The 14,359-nt window shown below is 36.6% G+C and overlaps 1 protein-coding gene across 3 annotated transcripts in view; it reads right to left on the bottom strand.

Annotated features, from left to right (window-relative positions):
- CFH (complement factor H) overlaps positions 1-12,874 on the bottom strand; it is a 92,983-nt gene extending 80,109 nt beyond the window's left edge. For all 3 annotated transcript variants that reach the window (XM_024738214.1, XM_024738213.1, XM_024738212.1), the window contains exons 1-4: positions 12,708-12,874; positions 4,876-5,061; positions 4,329-4,434; positions 723-799 (exon numbers count right to left, since the gene is read on the bottom strand). In XM_024738214.1, coding sequence (XP_024593982.1) covers positions 723-799; positions 4,329-4,434; positions 4,876-5,061; positions 12,708-12,765 — 427 coding nt within the window. In that variant the 5' untranslated portion in view covers positions 12,766-12,874. The remainder of the gene's footprint in view (positions 1-722; positions 800-4,328; positions 4,435-4,875; positions 5,062-12,707) is intronic.
- Positions 12,875-14,359: the final 1,485 nt, after the last annotated feature.

The following is a 14,359-nucleotide window of genomic DNA, read 5'->3' on the forward strand; positions in this document are numbered from 1 at the left end:
TCCGCTTCCTCCTTGTTTTTCTCTCTCTTTCTCTGTCTCCCTTTCCTTCTCTCTTCTTCTCCCTCTCTCCTTACTCCTCACCATGGAACTTTGAAAAACAATTCTGATTGATCTCTTATTTTCATGATGACTAGAGACTGGAATTACTAGTTCAAAATTTGGGAACAGGATGTACATTTTCTCATTCTCATTGTTTGCTTTATGGATCTGTAAGAAAGGACAGAGGTCTTCCTTAGTTCCTGCCTCTTTTCAGTACAACTAAGACCAGAGGAAAACTCCCCTTGCCAGGCAAGAGGGAGGAGGTGGCTAAATCATGTTCTCCACTTCAGCCGCTACCAGAGATCCCTGCACTGGGGTCGTTATTTGGGGGAGTGCCTCTTCATGAATAAAGTTGAAATTCTCAGCTTCATTTTGATGTGATACTTGTGTTATTTCTAGTGGTTAGGATCCAAAAGGAAAAAAAAAATAGATTTTTCTAATCTGTAATACATTAACCATTAGATCAGATGAGCCTGTATTTATATTTGGTTATTGAAACACATAATACTGTAGCAATAAAAGGACTAGATATCCACTCTGTACTACAGTAGAATCCACAAAAATAATTTCAGTAAGAAATATTTAATTATAGACTTTATGAATATTTGATGTAAGACATTTCAAAAAATCCTAATATTTTAAGTGTATGTTTTAATATACTTGTAAATCAGTTTTACATCTACCTTCACATACGGGAATATTATTGGTCCATCCATTTGATTCACATTCACGGAAATTCATCTCTCCCAGCATCTGATACCTGAAAACCAACAATAACGGAGTTGTGAGCTAATGCATGTTTATGCCCACTTTTAAGTTTGATACCATTTCATGGAAAATTAACAGCATATACTTCCCTCCTTCCTTTCTTAAGAAAGGCCCTCAAACCCTCAGGTGTATGGACTTGGAATAATCATAACCCTTGGTTCATGACACAAAGTCATTACTGTTTCATGCACAACGCACTTTTATTCCTTCATTCATTTATTTTTTCACTAATGAGGTACATTTAACAATGTAATAAGCTCCACGAACAATCACCAAAAACAGAAGATAAAAACATGATAGTAAACAACAGGTCACTGTATGTCACCCCCGTCCACACTTTTTCCATATTTCTATCCATACTCCTACCCTCCATGATTGTGATATTTTCTGGATGCTTTGGGCTTTTTACATGATCAAGGATAGTGCTAACAAAAATGTCTTAGTGTGGCTTATTTTCAGCACTGGTCTCCATCTCCCTATCTCCATCCCCGAGATCCGAGATGCTTTCCAGAGTGCAGTCACTGAGTCAAGTTGGCTTATAGAACTCATTCAATGTCGAATTATAGTAACTCATCAAGTCTGATCTTAAAACCAAAGATGCTGTACTTTAACGCAAGGTCCTTGGGCAGGTGTACAGTGTGCTGTCATCCCCAGATGCTTCAGATGAAGGCAAAGCATCCTTCTCAATATTTATTACATTGGACGGTTGGAGGCAAAAAACAAAACAAACAAAATCTTTTTCTCAAAAAATAAATAATGGAAGGCATTTTGATAACCACAAAAGAGAGAATTTTGAAAAATGGTCTTTCATGAACTTCTAAAGAATTCTACGTGGACAAATGTTTCCTTTGTCTGCAAATAAGAGTTGTTCTGCAAATTACACAAGTAAAAGAAATTTTCTCCTTCAAAAAACACTGTGTCTTTCTTGGATTGGGATTGATTTGCTCCTACTTCTCTACAGGAAGAAAACATTTCAACAGAGTAAATGAGAGTCACAGAACTTGAAGTCAAACTTTTACTCTGTTCCTCTGTCACACAAAGGAACAAAATAATTGGTTATTAAAGGTTCTTCTCTGGTTCCTCTCTTGGCTCTACCTTATAATGGAGAAAGAAGATTTCCTGGTGAATATTTTCCATCTACACCAGGGACTCATCCACTTGTCCAAATCTCTCTCAGGAGTTCTGCAAAATTCTACACAAAACCGCCTAGCGTCACCAGCAAAGCCCATTCACAATTCCTGGGGAATAAAACTAGAATCTGGGGAATAAATCTAACCTTTCCCCCTCCCCCACCCCCACTGTGCTTAGTCTAGTTTCACTGGCTCACAGGGTCGCACCTGTCGAGGAATTGCACCTGGCTTTTCAAACTAGAGTTCCTCCTTCAAAATGGCTGCCCCTAAACTTCAGCTTAGGGCCATGCGCAGACCCTGCACACGACACTCCATCCAAGATGGTGGCATCGGGCCGTGTGCAGAGATGCTGCACCCAGCACTGTGGTCTGGATCCTGAGCAGAGCGGCTGCCCTGCCCCCTCCCAGCTGACAAGACCCTATAAAGCAGCCCTGCTCACTTGCAACCTGTTGGGAGAATGAAGCATTCCTGTGCTATACAGCAGGTTCTTATTGGTTATCTATTTTATATATAGTAGTGTGTACATGTCAATCCCAATCTCCCAGTTTATCCCTCCCCACTCCCCTTTCCCCCCCCAGTAACCATAAGATTGTTTTCTACATCTGTGACTCTATTTCTGTTTTGTAAATAGGTTCATTGATACCCTTTTTTAAGATTCCATATAAAAACAATATCATATGATATTTTTCCTTCTCTGTCTGGCTTACTTCACTCAGTATGACAATCTGACCTATATGTGAATAGAATCTAAAAGAGGGGATATATGTATAACTGATTCATTTTGCTGTACAGCAGAAACTAACACAACATTGTAAATCAACTATACTCCAATAAAAAATAATTTTTTTAAAAATGAATTTTTCCTTTGCTTCTGAACCCAACTCAGTCTCATTCTATTGGCTGAAAGAACACCGGGCAGAAGGACCCTTGTTAAGACGACTCGAAAAGGTCAGTAATGCTAGGGCCCATGTACATCGAGGGAGAGAGAAAGATAGAGAGATTGTCCAAATGTTGGTTTGGAGAAAAGTAAGGGCTTGTGTTTCTGCAACCCCAAGCTGGCAAAATACAAGAAACACTGTGCAGAGGGCCTCTTATAAGACTCCCTCCCTGTAGGAGGATCAAACTGGTCTTCCATATTGAGTATTCTGGTAAGTGGCTAGTATTCAGCTAAATGGGTGCACAGCAGACAAAAGGGGGATGGGACAAGGGGACACACAGGGTGGGTTGGCTGGCAGAAACCGTGGGTACAGTAAACCCACTCTATGTTCAGATTCCACTATTGGGTCAGAAGACTTATATCCCCTCTGATGCTGACCTTACAACAGTCCAAGGACTTTTATTTCACTGACAAATATCTAGTCCTGTTGAAAGCCCAAGCTGGGTGGTGGAGACAGTCGCTCTTACAGGGTCTATGACAGTTTATCCATAGTTAATACAAGACGAACGTGGCAAAGATGAGTTAAACAGAGCCAGAGTCAAAGCATGTATGTCACTAATCTCTTTATTATAGATATTATAATTATAAATATATTTATTACTGAGATTTTATAAATATTATTTATTACTGAGATTCAGGGAATCTAGTAGGAGAAGTTTATGAGTTTTGACTCCTTTTGCTAGGTCAAGGGTGGAACTTAAAGGGACAAGATTAGCCTGGATTGGAAAGGGATATTTCAGAGATTGGGGCAAAAACTCTTTGAAAAATTTCCCTCTGGTAGTGACCAAGGAGAGACTAAGTTATAAGAACTAATACTTATTGGGTGTTTACAATATCCCAGGAACTCTTCTAAGGGCCACAAGTGTGTGTCGTATTTATTTCTCCCACCAATCCTGTGACGCACTTGATATGTTTCTGCTTTTATAAGTGAGGACATGGGAGTAAAGAGATATTTTTAAAATATACATATAGTTATTAAGTGGTAGAGTTTTGGAATATAGGCTTACTCCAAAGCCTAAGCTTTAAAATATTTTATTTTACTGCCTCAATTCAAGAAATAAATGGAAAGAGAATAATGATTCCATGTGTAATTTCTTGATCCCCCTGACATATCAAACTCCTATAATACTCTGCACATAATAGAATGTAGTGAGGACTCATTGCAGTGAATTTTTATTTATATGCATGCTATTTTCCCACTCTCCTATAACTACACTCTCCCAGAGTAATCATAATTCATTTTAATTTTTCAGTGTTGAGGAGATGATAATTGTATCAATATATAATCATTTCCATTATAGTTTAAATTTTCAGGTTGCTTGTATGTTACTTATAAATATGTTCATAGAAAAATATAGTAACCTTAAACACATAAATTAGTACAGTTTCTATTTACTATTTCCATTATGAATTATCTGAATTAGAAGCCTCTAATTTTTCTATTGGCTACATACCCCTCATCACAGGTATAAACAACCTTTGCACCGTATTCAAACCGAGTTCCTACTGCAAGATGGAAAGAACCAAATGGAGTGTCTCCAGGGTGTCCGCAGGGCTTTTCTAAAATTAAAAAAAAAGGATGTAATGTTAGTATGCAGCACGGGGAGTAACAATTTACATGAGTTCGAGGACAGGGATATTTGATATTGTATTAGAGGACAGAATTGAAAATATGGAAAAGTGAAAAATGGCAAAGTTATCTGTACCTTTTGGAAGATGACAACACCTTGTTAAGAATAATGACGATGAAGAATTTGAAAAAGAATAGATACTTGTGTATGTATAACTGAATCACTTTGCTGTACACCTGAAACTAACACAACATTGTGAATAAACTATACTCCGATATAAAATAAAAAGTTAAAAAGAAAATAATGAGGATGTATCATTTTGTATTTAAATGACAATAGTGATAGAATTCAGCCAGCGTTTCCATAGTAGCACCCAGTATTTTCACAACTAAAAGTTTTCACAGATTTCACAAATGTAAGAACGACTTACTCTGACATATCCTCGAAGGATGAAGAGATTGCCACTTTCCATCCTTGCATGCCATTACAATACTCCCAAGAGTTCTGTATCCAGGGCGGCATTTATACGTAGCCTGAGTGCCCTCTCGATATGTTTGTTCAGTCCAAGAACCTGACAGAATTTCTCTTTCTTTTCTTGGAGGGGGTTCTTGACAATCTACAAAAAAATTAAAACACAATAGGTGTTTAAATAACTATTAAAAATGCAGTATGTTTAGGTTATTTTTTATTAAAAAAAAAAAAACTATACAGGTCCATCCAAATGTAAGTCTTTTCTTTTTTATTTATTTACTAGATTATTAGTCTGTTATGAAAGGATACAACTCAGGAACAGCCAGATAGAAGAGATGCATAGGGCAAGACTTGGAGGAAGGGGTGTGGAGCTTCCATGTCCTCTCCAGGTGTGTCACTCTCCCAGCACCTCCCTGTGTTCACCAACCTGGAAGCTTCCAAATGCCATTCTTTAGAGATTTTTATGGAGGCTTCATTACATAGACACGATTGATCAAAGCACTGGCCCTTGGTGACTGACTAAACCTCCAGTTCCGCCTCCCTTCCCAGAGCCCCTGAGATTGGGGACTGGGGTAGGGTGGGGAGGGTGGGACTAAAAGTTCCAACCTTCTAATCAAGTGGTCAGTTCCTCCTGGCAACCAGCCCCCATCATTTGGTTCTCTAGGGCCTTTCCAAAAATCACCTCATTAACATAAACTTAGGTGTGGTTGAAAGAGGCTTGTTGTGAATAACAAAAGACACTACTTTCACCTCTTGTCCTCTGGAGCTATTTCAGGACTGAGAACAAAAGACCAAAAATTATCAACAAAAGATACTTCCTTTGCTCTGTATTAATTAGGAAATTATAAGAGTTTTGGAGCTGTGTGCCAGGAACCATGGATTAAGGCCAAAATGTATATTTATTATTAATCATAATATCACTGTTAGCCTTCATTTATCTGCAAATGTAAGTCTTAATATATATAAGATATATATTTTACTGTACAGAAATTAAATCTACATAGATTTGTAAGAATAACTTTCCAGATAAATAATTATACTTTACTATATTATTCTTAACTGCTGCACTGCATTCTCTAATACTATTCTTTCTTAAATTCAGGAAATATTGGGCACTAATATAAGCTCTGAAGGAAAAAAAATGGATAAAGAGAGAAAATATCTGCTCTCAAAGTGTTTTCACTCTAGTAAGGAGGTTAGTTATTAACTACAAATTCAAAGAGATAATGTTTCCGGGTTTCCGAAATCTTCATCAAGCTCTTGTACCAGCTGCTATACTCCTATTCTGTATTATCTCTTGAAGCTCAGTAACCTTGGAACTGGAGAGGTCAAGTGTATTGTGTAAATGTGATTGACAATCTCAAATTGAAACCCACTCTGGCAGTTTAGCAATTAGAAACCAGCGGAGGTGAAATGGAATAAAATTGAATCCTTACTTTTTTCAGAAAATTGTAGTTATGAACAGACATATATAATAGGTACGTGTATATAGATGGTTAAAAAGTATTAAAGAAGAGCAAAAATATAATTACCATAAATATTAAGGTAATGTTTTCTTCTAGAAGAAAGGAAGGGGTATTAATCTAGAAGAAACGCAAGGGTATTTGGGGGATGCTGGGAATGCTCTACTTCTTGACATGGGTAATTATAACTATTTTAAAATACAGTACATTCATATTTTATTCACTCATATACTTCACAATAAAGATACTAAAGTAATAGAATCTGCATGTACCGTATGATTCTTTTTTTCCAAAAAAGTAATTCATTAATAAAATGACATATAAAGAAGGGAATACATAAAATTAGTAATGAAACTCATGCCTACTGATTATAATTGCTAATCTTTTTAATACTTCTTGCTGCTTAGTTTAGATACAACTACCCTTGATATTAGGGTGATTTCATTAGTTGACTTTTAACACATTACTTTTAAATTGGCAAATTCAGATACTTCTCACCATATATATATTTATTGATATAATTTTCATTGTTAAACTCCTTTTCTTACTTGGTTTTATAAGAATGGTTTAACATTCTATTCTAGAATTTCTTTTTGTAAAGGCAAGGGGAAAAAATAATCAACGGAGCTGGATCCCATTACAAACACATTCTACATTTCGTAGAACAGAAACTCCATATGAAACTTCATTTTTGTGTAATAAATAACACTTGTGTGGGCTTTCATATGCACTAATTTTTCTTTGACTTTTTTGCAAATGTTTAGCACATTTGTTAGGAAACTTTGTAATCGATGATTCCACATTAGTTTTGATTTCTAAAATTTAAGTAAACATACTTTTACTCCACTAGATGGTGCTAACACCCTACCATAAAACAACACAAACCGCCTGCGCCTCTTCCTACCAGCAACCCTCTTTCCCCCCAAAACCCCGAGTTTTTGGTTTTGTTTTTTCAACTTAAGGATGTTTTTACATGGAAATTTTGTGTTTAACTACAGGATAATATGTGTGTTTTCCACTTTCTAAATTCAGATCCACTTCATGGCGTTTAGGTTACTGGAAAAATTAATTAAATTTCAAATGTAGATGCCAACATTGTGAGTGGAGTTGAACCACTTTTCACTAATATATTAACATTTTGATAAATTTAATTCCTATCCTTTTATTAAGCTCATGCAAGGAAAAAAGTAATAAAATTTTCTTATCAATTAACTTATTCAATTTAAATGATTTTTATTAAAGCAATGCATTTACCCAAAGAGTAATCATGTGTTACTTGCTTTTAACACCCAGACATAAAAGACAAGGATACACCTCTTTCATACCGTCTTTCTACCAGATTCTCACAATATTTACTCTGTGTATACATATTTACTACATATAAAGAGCTCTCATATTCATTACACTTTTTACTTCAAATGATATTTAAAACTCTGGTGCTTTTTCCACAAACTTTATTTATTTATTTATTTTGGTGTATTTTTCTTTATTTTTTTTACTGGAGTAAAATTGCTTTACAATGTTGTGTTAGCTTCTGCTGTATAATGAAGCAACGGACAAAGGATTAATCTCCAAATATACAAACAGCTCATGGAGCTTTCAGCCACTTCCTCCAAGTGGTCCACTTACCTCTAGGCAAGGTAGGCAAGACACCCCACTACCCCATCTCTGTCATTTCCCCTCAGCCCCTACTTTACTTCCTTCACAACATAATTCATGGTTCATAGTTATGTTTATGTATCTATCTTCGCATCAGAATGTAACTTCCCCAAGAATAAGGACCGTCACCACAATCCGTCAAAACCTACCCATGATGTCATCACAACCCTGATATATTTCTCTCTCTTCATTGCACCTCTTACAAACCAACTTCTTAGCACCACCCTACTCCATTCTTTCATTCCAGTTTGAGCATCTTGCCTTCCCTAAGTGACCCTACAGTGTTTTCAGTTATCTCCATCAAAATACTTTATATGATAAAATACAATAATCGTCCCTTCTGTTTTGCCTCCTAAGTGACCTCCTGTCGGAAAGCGCTTGTCACGGTGCCTGGTCCTTAGCAGTCACTCAAAAGAAAAAAGATGATCATTGAATGAGCAAATAGATAGATGAATGAATGGATGAGTGAATGTGAAGCTATCCTGAAGACATTCAATTTTATCTGTAGATTATGGATAACCTGGGGAAAAGGCATTGCAGACGGTAACAAACATAAAAGATAAGATAAGGGAACAAATGTTTAGTGCACTTAAACCTCTGTTGCATGAACCCAAGAAATCTAACATCTGTAAAATTCCATTCTACATCCTATGTGTCCTATGTTTGAATGTATGTTATACTTTTTGAAGTAAGGTATCATTTTAATTTAGCTCAAAAAACTTCGGGGAACCTTTGAAGGAGCATTTCTATAATCACTTTTCTATCTATTACAGTTCTGTTTTACAAGGGTTAGGAGAAACTTGGCTCTCTTGGTCAAAATGTCAAAACAAATAAAAGTGCTCTGTCACTTCTTTTTCTTTCCCTTCCTTTTTATTCGTTTTGTGATTTTTTTCTCTGTCCCATTACTTTACTCTCTCTGAACCATTTTTTATAGTGTTTCCTTATAACCTTAAGCTAGAACGTAACACTTTAGTTTTTCAGGGGCATTGCGCCCGTTTTGTACACTGTGTTCTGAGACTGGTTAAAGCTGTTAAGAAGTGGGCAAAGTGCACATTAGTTAAGTGAGCACGGGGTAGGCTGGTTGGCAGACTCTCACAGGCAGGCAGGTGGGGATGGTGTGTGGGGTGAGGAGAAGGAAACAGAGCCGGGAAGAAGGAAACATGCCCAAGGCTGTGAAACCGTCAGGGATGGAGGGGATAAAACAAGTGGGCCAACTCAGACCGAGGCTCCAGCCCTAGCAACCAAAGAACCAAAATAAAGAATGCTCCCTAAACTGTGCTTCCACGTATATTTGAAAACTTACTTCTAGCTAAGAATACTGTTAGCAATACTTAAATAATTTAGTTCTAATTTGAAATTACGTGCAGGCAGAAGAGTAGCAAGTGCATTCCCAGGCTGTGCCTAAACTTAAAGTCAGCAAGGCTCTCGCTCTCGTGACATTCCTGGGGGTGTTTCCTCTACCCCTGGTCAAAGTACCCACGAGACTGCTTCCCCTATCAGATCTTCCTTCCTGAGAAAACCTCATCTTCCAGGATTGCTGGGTCCTGTTCTTACCTCATCCTCATTCAGTTCTACCTCTGCCCATTAAAATTGTTGCAGAAAACTTATCAGACAGAAAACTTACTGTGGATAATAATTCACATAAGTGTGGTACATAGTACTAAATTTAACTGTCCCAACTCTTACACAGAGTATTGTCACTCCACATAAGTTTCAGACTGGTTGAATTTATGGTATTATTAATATGTAAAACATTTTAGGAGAAGGGAAGATGTTGAAGACAATTGGGCCATTGCTCCACTTTAGATCCCACCGTATAGGTAAATACCCACACTACTACCTCTGAAAATGTGGGATTTTTTTTGGAGATGGGGAATTCTTATTTATCACACTGGAACTGAAACATAGAATTTAGGATTATAAACCGCTATCACAAGTTTTCTGGATTAGATGAATATACATAATATTCACATCTATCCTTAAAAAAGAGTAATTTTTATGAATTTATAATTAATTCTTATGATCATAATATTGATTTTTTTGTATTAGTTAATTCAAATTCAAAACCATCTTGTACTTGAAACAATATAGTAAAAAGAAATAAACTCTCCTCTCTCTGTTGGAATAGAAGCTCTCTGATATGTAACATATTTCAGGTCCTGAAAGAACATTTTTGCCCTTTAAACCTCCAGAATTAGAAAACACATCTCTCCAAACAACATAGCCAGCATGGACATATTTCAGTTGTGTTTTGATTTATTTACTTTAATCAGCCTGGAATTTGGGGGCCGTGGCTAATTTCAAAGAGTATACGCTTTTTGGATCTTAAATCTAAAAGTTCTTGAAAAGCTTGGTCACAAGATATTCCAGAAAGCAGAAACGATGTGGTATAACTCAGGAACGGTTACTCTGAACTCTGTAAATCTGACCCGGCTCTTAGTAGCCTGGGGTGACCTACCCCGCAAGCAGCTGACGTTCCTGTAAAGCTAGAGATGAAGACGCAGACCACCTATTGCGTTAAAAAGGTACTGCTTGGTCTCCAATATCCTTTTCTAAAAAGGGGGAAAAATAGAAAGTTAAGCTTATAAATTCTTGCTGTTGGTTCCTACTCCTCTTTAGTAGTGATTAGTATTTTTGAGGAATGTTCACTCTTAACAGGATGGAGACCACTTAGGAAAGGCTGAAATGCAGTTTCTAGTTGAGTAAAGCAGATCGTGAGAGTATACACAACTGTCTTTTCTCAACTTAGCATTCAGTATTCAGTTTAGTATTTCTCAGTTTCTCAATCTGTATTCCATCGTCATTTCTACATGGGAGACAAAAACAGAGGCAAATGTTGAAGGATATGTGGATAGTTTTAATGATCAAGGCCACTCTGCTGAGTAAAACTTCTGTTAGGGCTAGACTGATGGAATTGGTTGTGCGTTGTGTGAGCTTTTGTGAAAGCCATGAGGCTAATGTACGTGTTACTTTAAATACCAAAGCTGTACTTTATCTGGGAAGTGGCCAGATTTACAGCCACTCTCACTGTAATGCTCAATTCACCAGCAGAAACTGCTGTCACGTTACAACATACGTTCATGAAATATAAAATACAAGTGAAATGAATCAGCTGGAATCAATTAGGGATGCAGGGAGTTTTTAAATCACTATTATTTAATTTTTATCACTTACACTTTGTAGCACCCAATTTTAATAATATTTCAAATTCCACGTTGTCATCCCTGAAACAGTTTCATTAAATTTAGCATGGATTCTTAGCTTTAAACCTGAGCTAACAAGTCTTCCGTGCACGACAAATGCAATCTACATAAAACCTCAGCAAACAATATGGAAATCGTGAAGCACTAAGAGTATTCCTATTAAAGAAAAGACAAAAACACTTGTGTAAAGAAAAAGATGTTTGCTATTGGTAACATTAGCATTGCTCCAGAACTCTTTGCGAATATAATCATATTTTGGTATATTGTGTTGTAATATTAGTTATTTTTAGTTGTAATGTTCTTATGGACAGGGAAATGATTGTACACCTAGTTTAAAAAGTGGCTGGATATAAGGTTTACAAGCTAAAGATCAAGCAATAGCATATTAGTGTGTATAACTGAGAAAAAGACTATCTTTCAAAAACTCTTAAACACATTTGAGAAAAACCTGAAAAAAATTACTAAAGGATACAACTTAAAAAAGACATCTGGCTTTATTTTCTAGATTGAAAGACCCTCAAGGACAGGGTTTTTTTTTATTTGCTAATATTCCTCACTGCCTAGAGGTTGACTTGAAATAAGCATTCAATTGAAATTTGTTGACCTAGTGAAGAATGTTGGGAATTTATGAATAACTTTAAAAAACGTCAGTCAAACATGTATCACATTATTGGTTACCTATCATGAACTAGGAAACCAAATTTGCTCCAAGAAGAAACTTTTTCATCTATCAAGGAAAAGTGATAGAAGTAAATTTAATTATCCATAAATTCTTACTGGTATCAGCAAAAAACTCCTGCACTCAGATTCACTACTCCTAAAGGCTTTCCTACTAGCATATCTTATATCAACCATAGGGGAAGAAAATCCTATTGAGTAAATTTTACAAAGGTTGCATATTCAATTTGTTTTCAAATTTATACATTTTCATTCAAACGATACAAGTGATGGCTGTCTCCAAGACTTTTTAAAGCCATGGCAATATCAATTGTAAATGGTAAATCAATTTTTCTTTAGCAAGAGTTCACATCTCTATCTGAAATAAGTCCAATCATTGCAGCTTGAAGGCTTTTATTGTCTAATTCATTTTCTTGTTCTATGTTCACCTACTTCTTAATATATTCACATAGGCATTTTGGTGAAAATTCTAGGCAAAAAAATTAAATTACATTTTATGATAATCACAAGGGAAATGATCATGACATGTCACATTTTTTGAAAATAATTATTAAAACATTTTCTGAACTTCTACATTAAATAAAATTATGATGAATAATTAGATATGCCATTCAAATAAGCTGCTTATATTTTTTAAACTGAACAGTGCCAAAAGCATCTCACACACTAGGCTACAGCACAGTAATTAAACACATTTTCTAGACCAAATTTTTATTACCACCGTAAAAAGCATGTAAGCAAATGTTTTGCAATATAGAAAAAAAAAAGCCTTCCTTTTTAAATCTTACCTTTTGCGACACAAACAGTCCATAACATAAACCACACAATTGTTGCTGGAAATCTCATTTTGGGGACCCTTCAGGGGCACATCTAGTAGTTGACAGTGCTTAACACTGTGTCAGGCTCTCCTCGGTTAAAAACTATGGAAAGTGCAGGAAACTACTTGCCCCAAAAGGAAGTCGAAACCCAGCTTAGGGATTAAAGCCATTGCTAGATGTCCCGCCCATCAGAAACTTTTGCAAAGTAAAAGAAAACAATCAGCCGGGAGCCCCAGCAGTGCCAGAGTTTGAGCCTGCACTCCCACTGAAAGCTAATGTCGTGACCTGCCCTTGTTTTGTTTTTATAAAACCCAGGCATGTTCTTCACTGGAAACGTTCAGGTTCTTGGAATGTGCATAACTGGTGATACTCTCTGCATTTCATAAACCCTCCAATTATTTAGACCCCATTCAGATCTACCGTTGGTAGACCTCAGAAGATTTAAATAAATAAAAGCTCTTTCAGAAATCACTTACAGAACTTGAGGTTAGGCAATGCTTTCACAATCAAGACCCAGACAACAGAACTAAACTTGGCCAGGAATGCAGTGCTGGTTGATTTGGGGAGACTGCTTCGCCTGCAGTCCATGAAATTAGTCTTTTAAGGACTTGTTATAAATGTGTGTATAAAGCAACAGGCTCACTCTCCTTAGGTATGAATGAGTTTAATAATTCAAAAATCAAGAAATTGAAATGCTGAATTTTTTAAACTTTGTACTGAAATATAATATGCGTAAAGAGAATGTAAGCAAATGGTTTGCTGAATACGGAGAAAGTGAAGACACACGTGCTAAGAGCACAGAGGTGAAGAACAGCAGTCTCTCAGGAAAGGCCCAGCCTCCACTTCAGTACCCCCTCCCCCCCTACCCCATGACACACTCTCCTGATCTCTGTGAACAGGGGACAGATTTGCCTGGTTTTGTACTTTGTATACATCAGATAATAAGACATTTATTCTTTTGTGCTTGGAGCCTTCCATTAAAAACTGTGTTTAGATTATTCCAACACACTGTTGGGTGTTGCTGTAGATTATTAACCCTTATTGCTGTTTGATATTCAATTCTTCAAATATGCCACATTTTATTTATCTGTGTGTCTGTCAGTGGGCATCTGGGTAGCTTCTAGTTCGGAGACGGTGCACATAGTTCTACTGTGAACATCAAATTATGAGGTTTGGGGGAAACACGTGTTCTCATTTCTGATGAGTACATACCTAGGAGTGGAATATTAGGACATAATGTATGCATATCTCTAGGTGCGGTAGGGACCATCAGACAGTTTTCCAAAAGGTCTATATCGATTGACATTCCCATTAGCAAGTGTGTAAGTTGCTCCACACACTCAACACACTGATGTTTTCCATCTTTGTAGTTTTGGACATTCTGATGAGCAGGAAGCAGTAATTCTCTGAGGTTTTAATATGCATTTACTGATAAGGAATGAAGTTGAGTGACTTTCATGCCACAATCGGTCATTTAGCTGAGCCGCAGGCCATTTAAGCAACTTCCTCAAAGTCAAAAGACATTGTGCTACAACCACGATGGAAGCCAGCGATCCGATTCCCTGAATCTTACTTTTAACCCATACAGATCTGCCTTTCAAATGATTTGCTTCCCATACTAT

The sequence above is a fragment of the Neophocaena asiaeorientalis genome, unplaced genomic scaffold (genome assembly GCF_003031525.2).
Source record: "Neophocaena asiaeorientalis asiaeorientalis breed wild unplaced genomic scaffold, Neophocaena_asiaeorientalis_V1.1 scaffold25, whole genome shotgun sequence".
Classification (NCBI taxonomy): domain Eukaryota; kingdom Metazoa; phylum Chordata; class Mammalia; order Artiodactyla; family Phocoenidae; genus Neophocaena; species Neophocaena asiaeorientalis.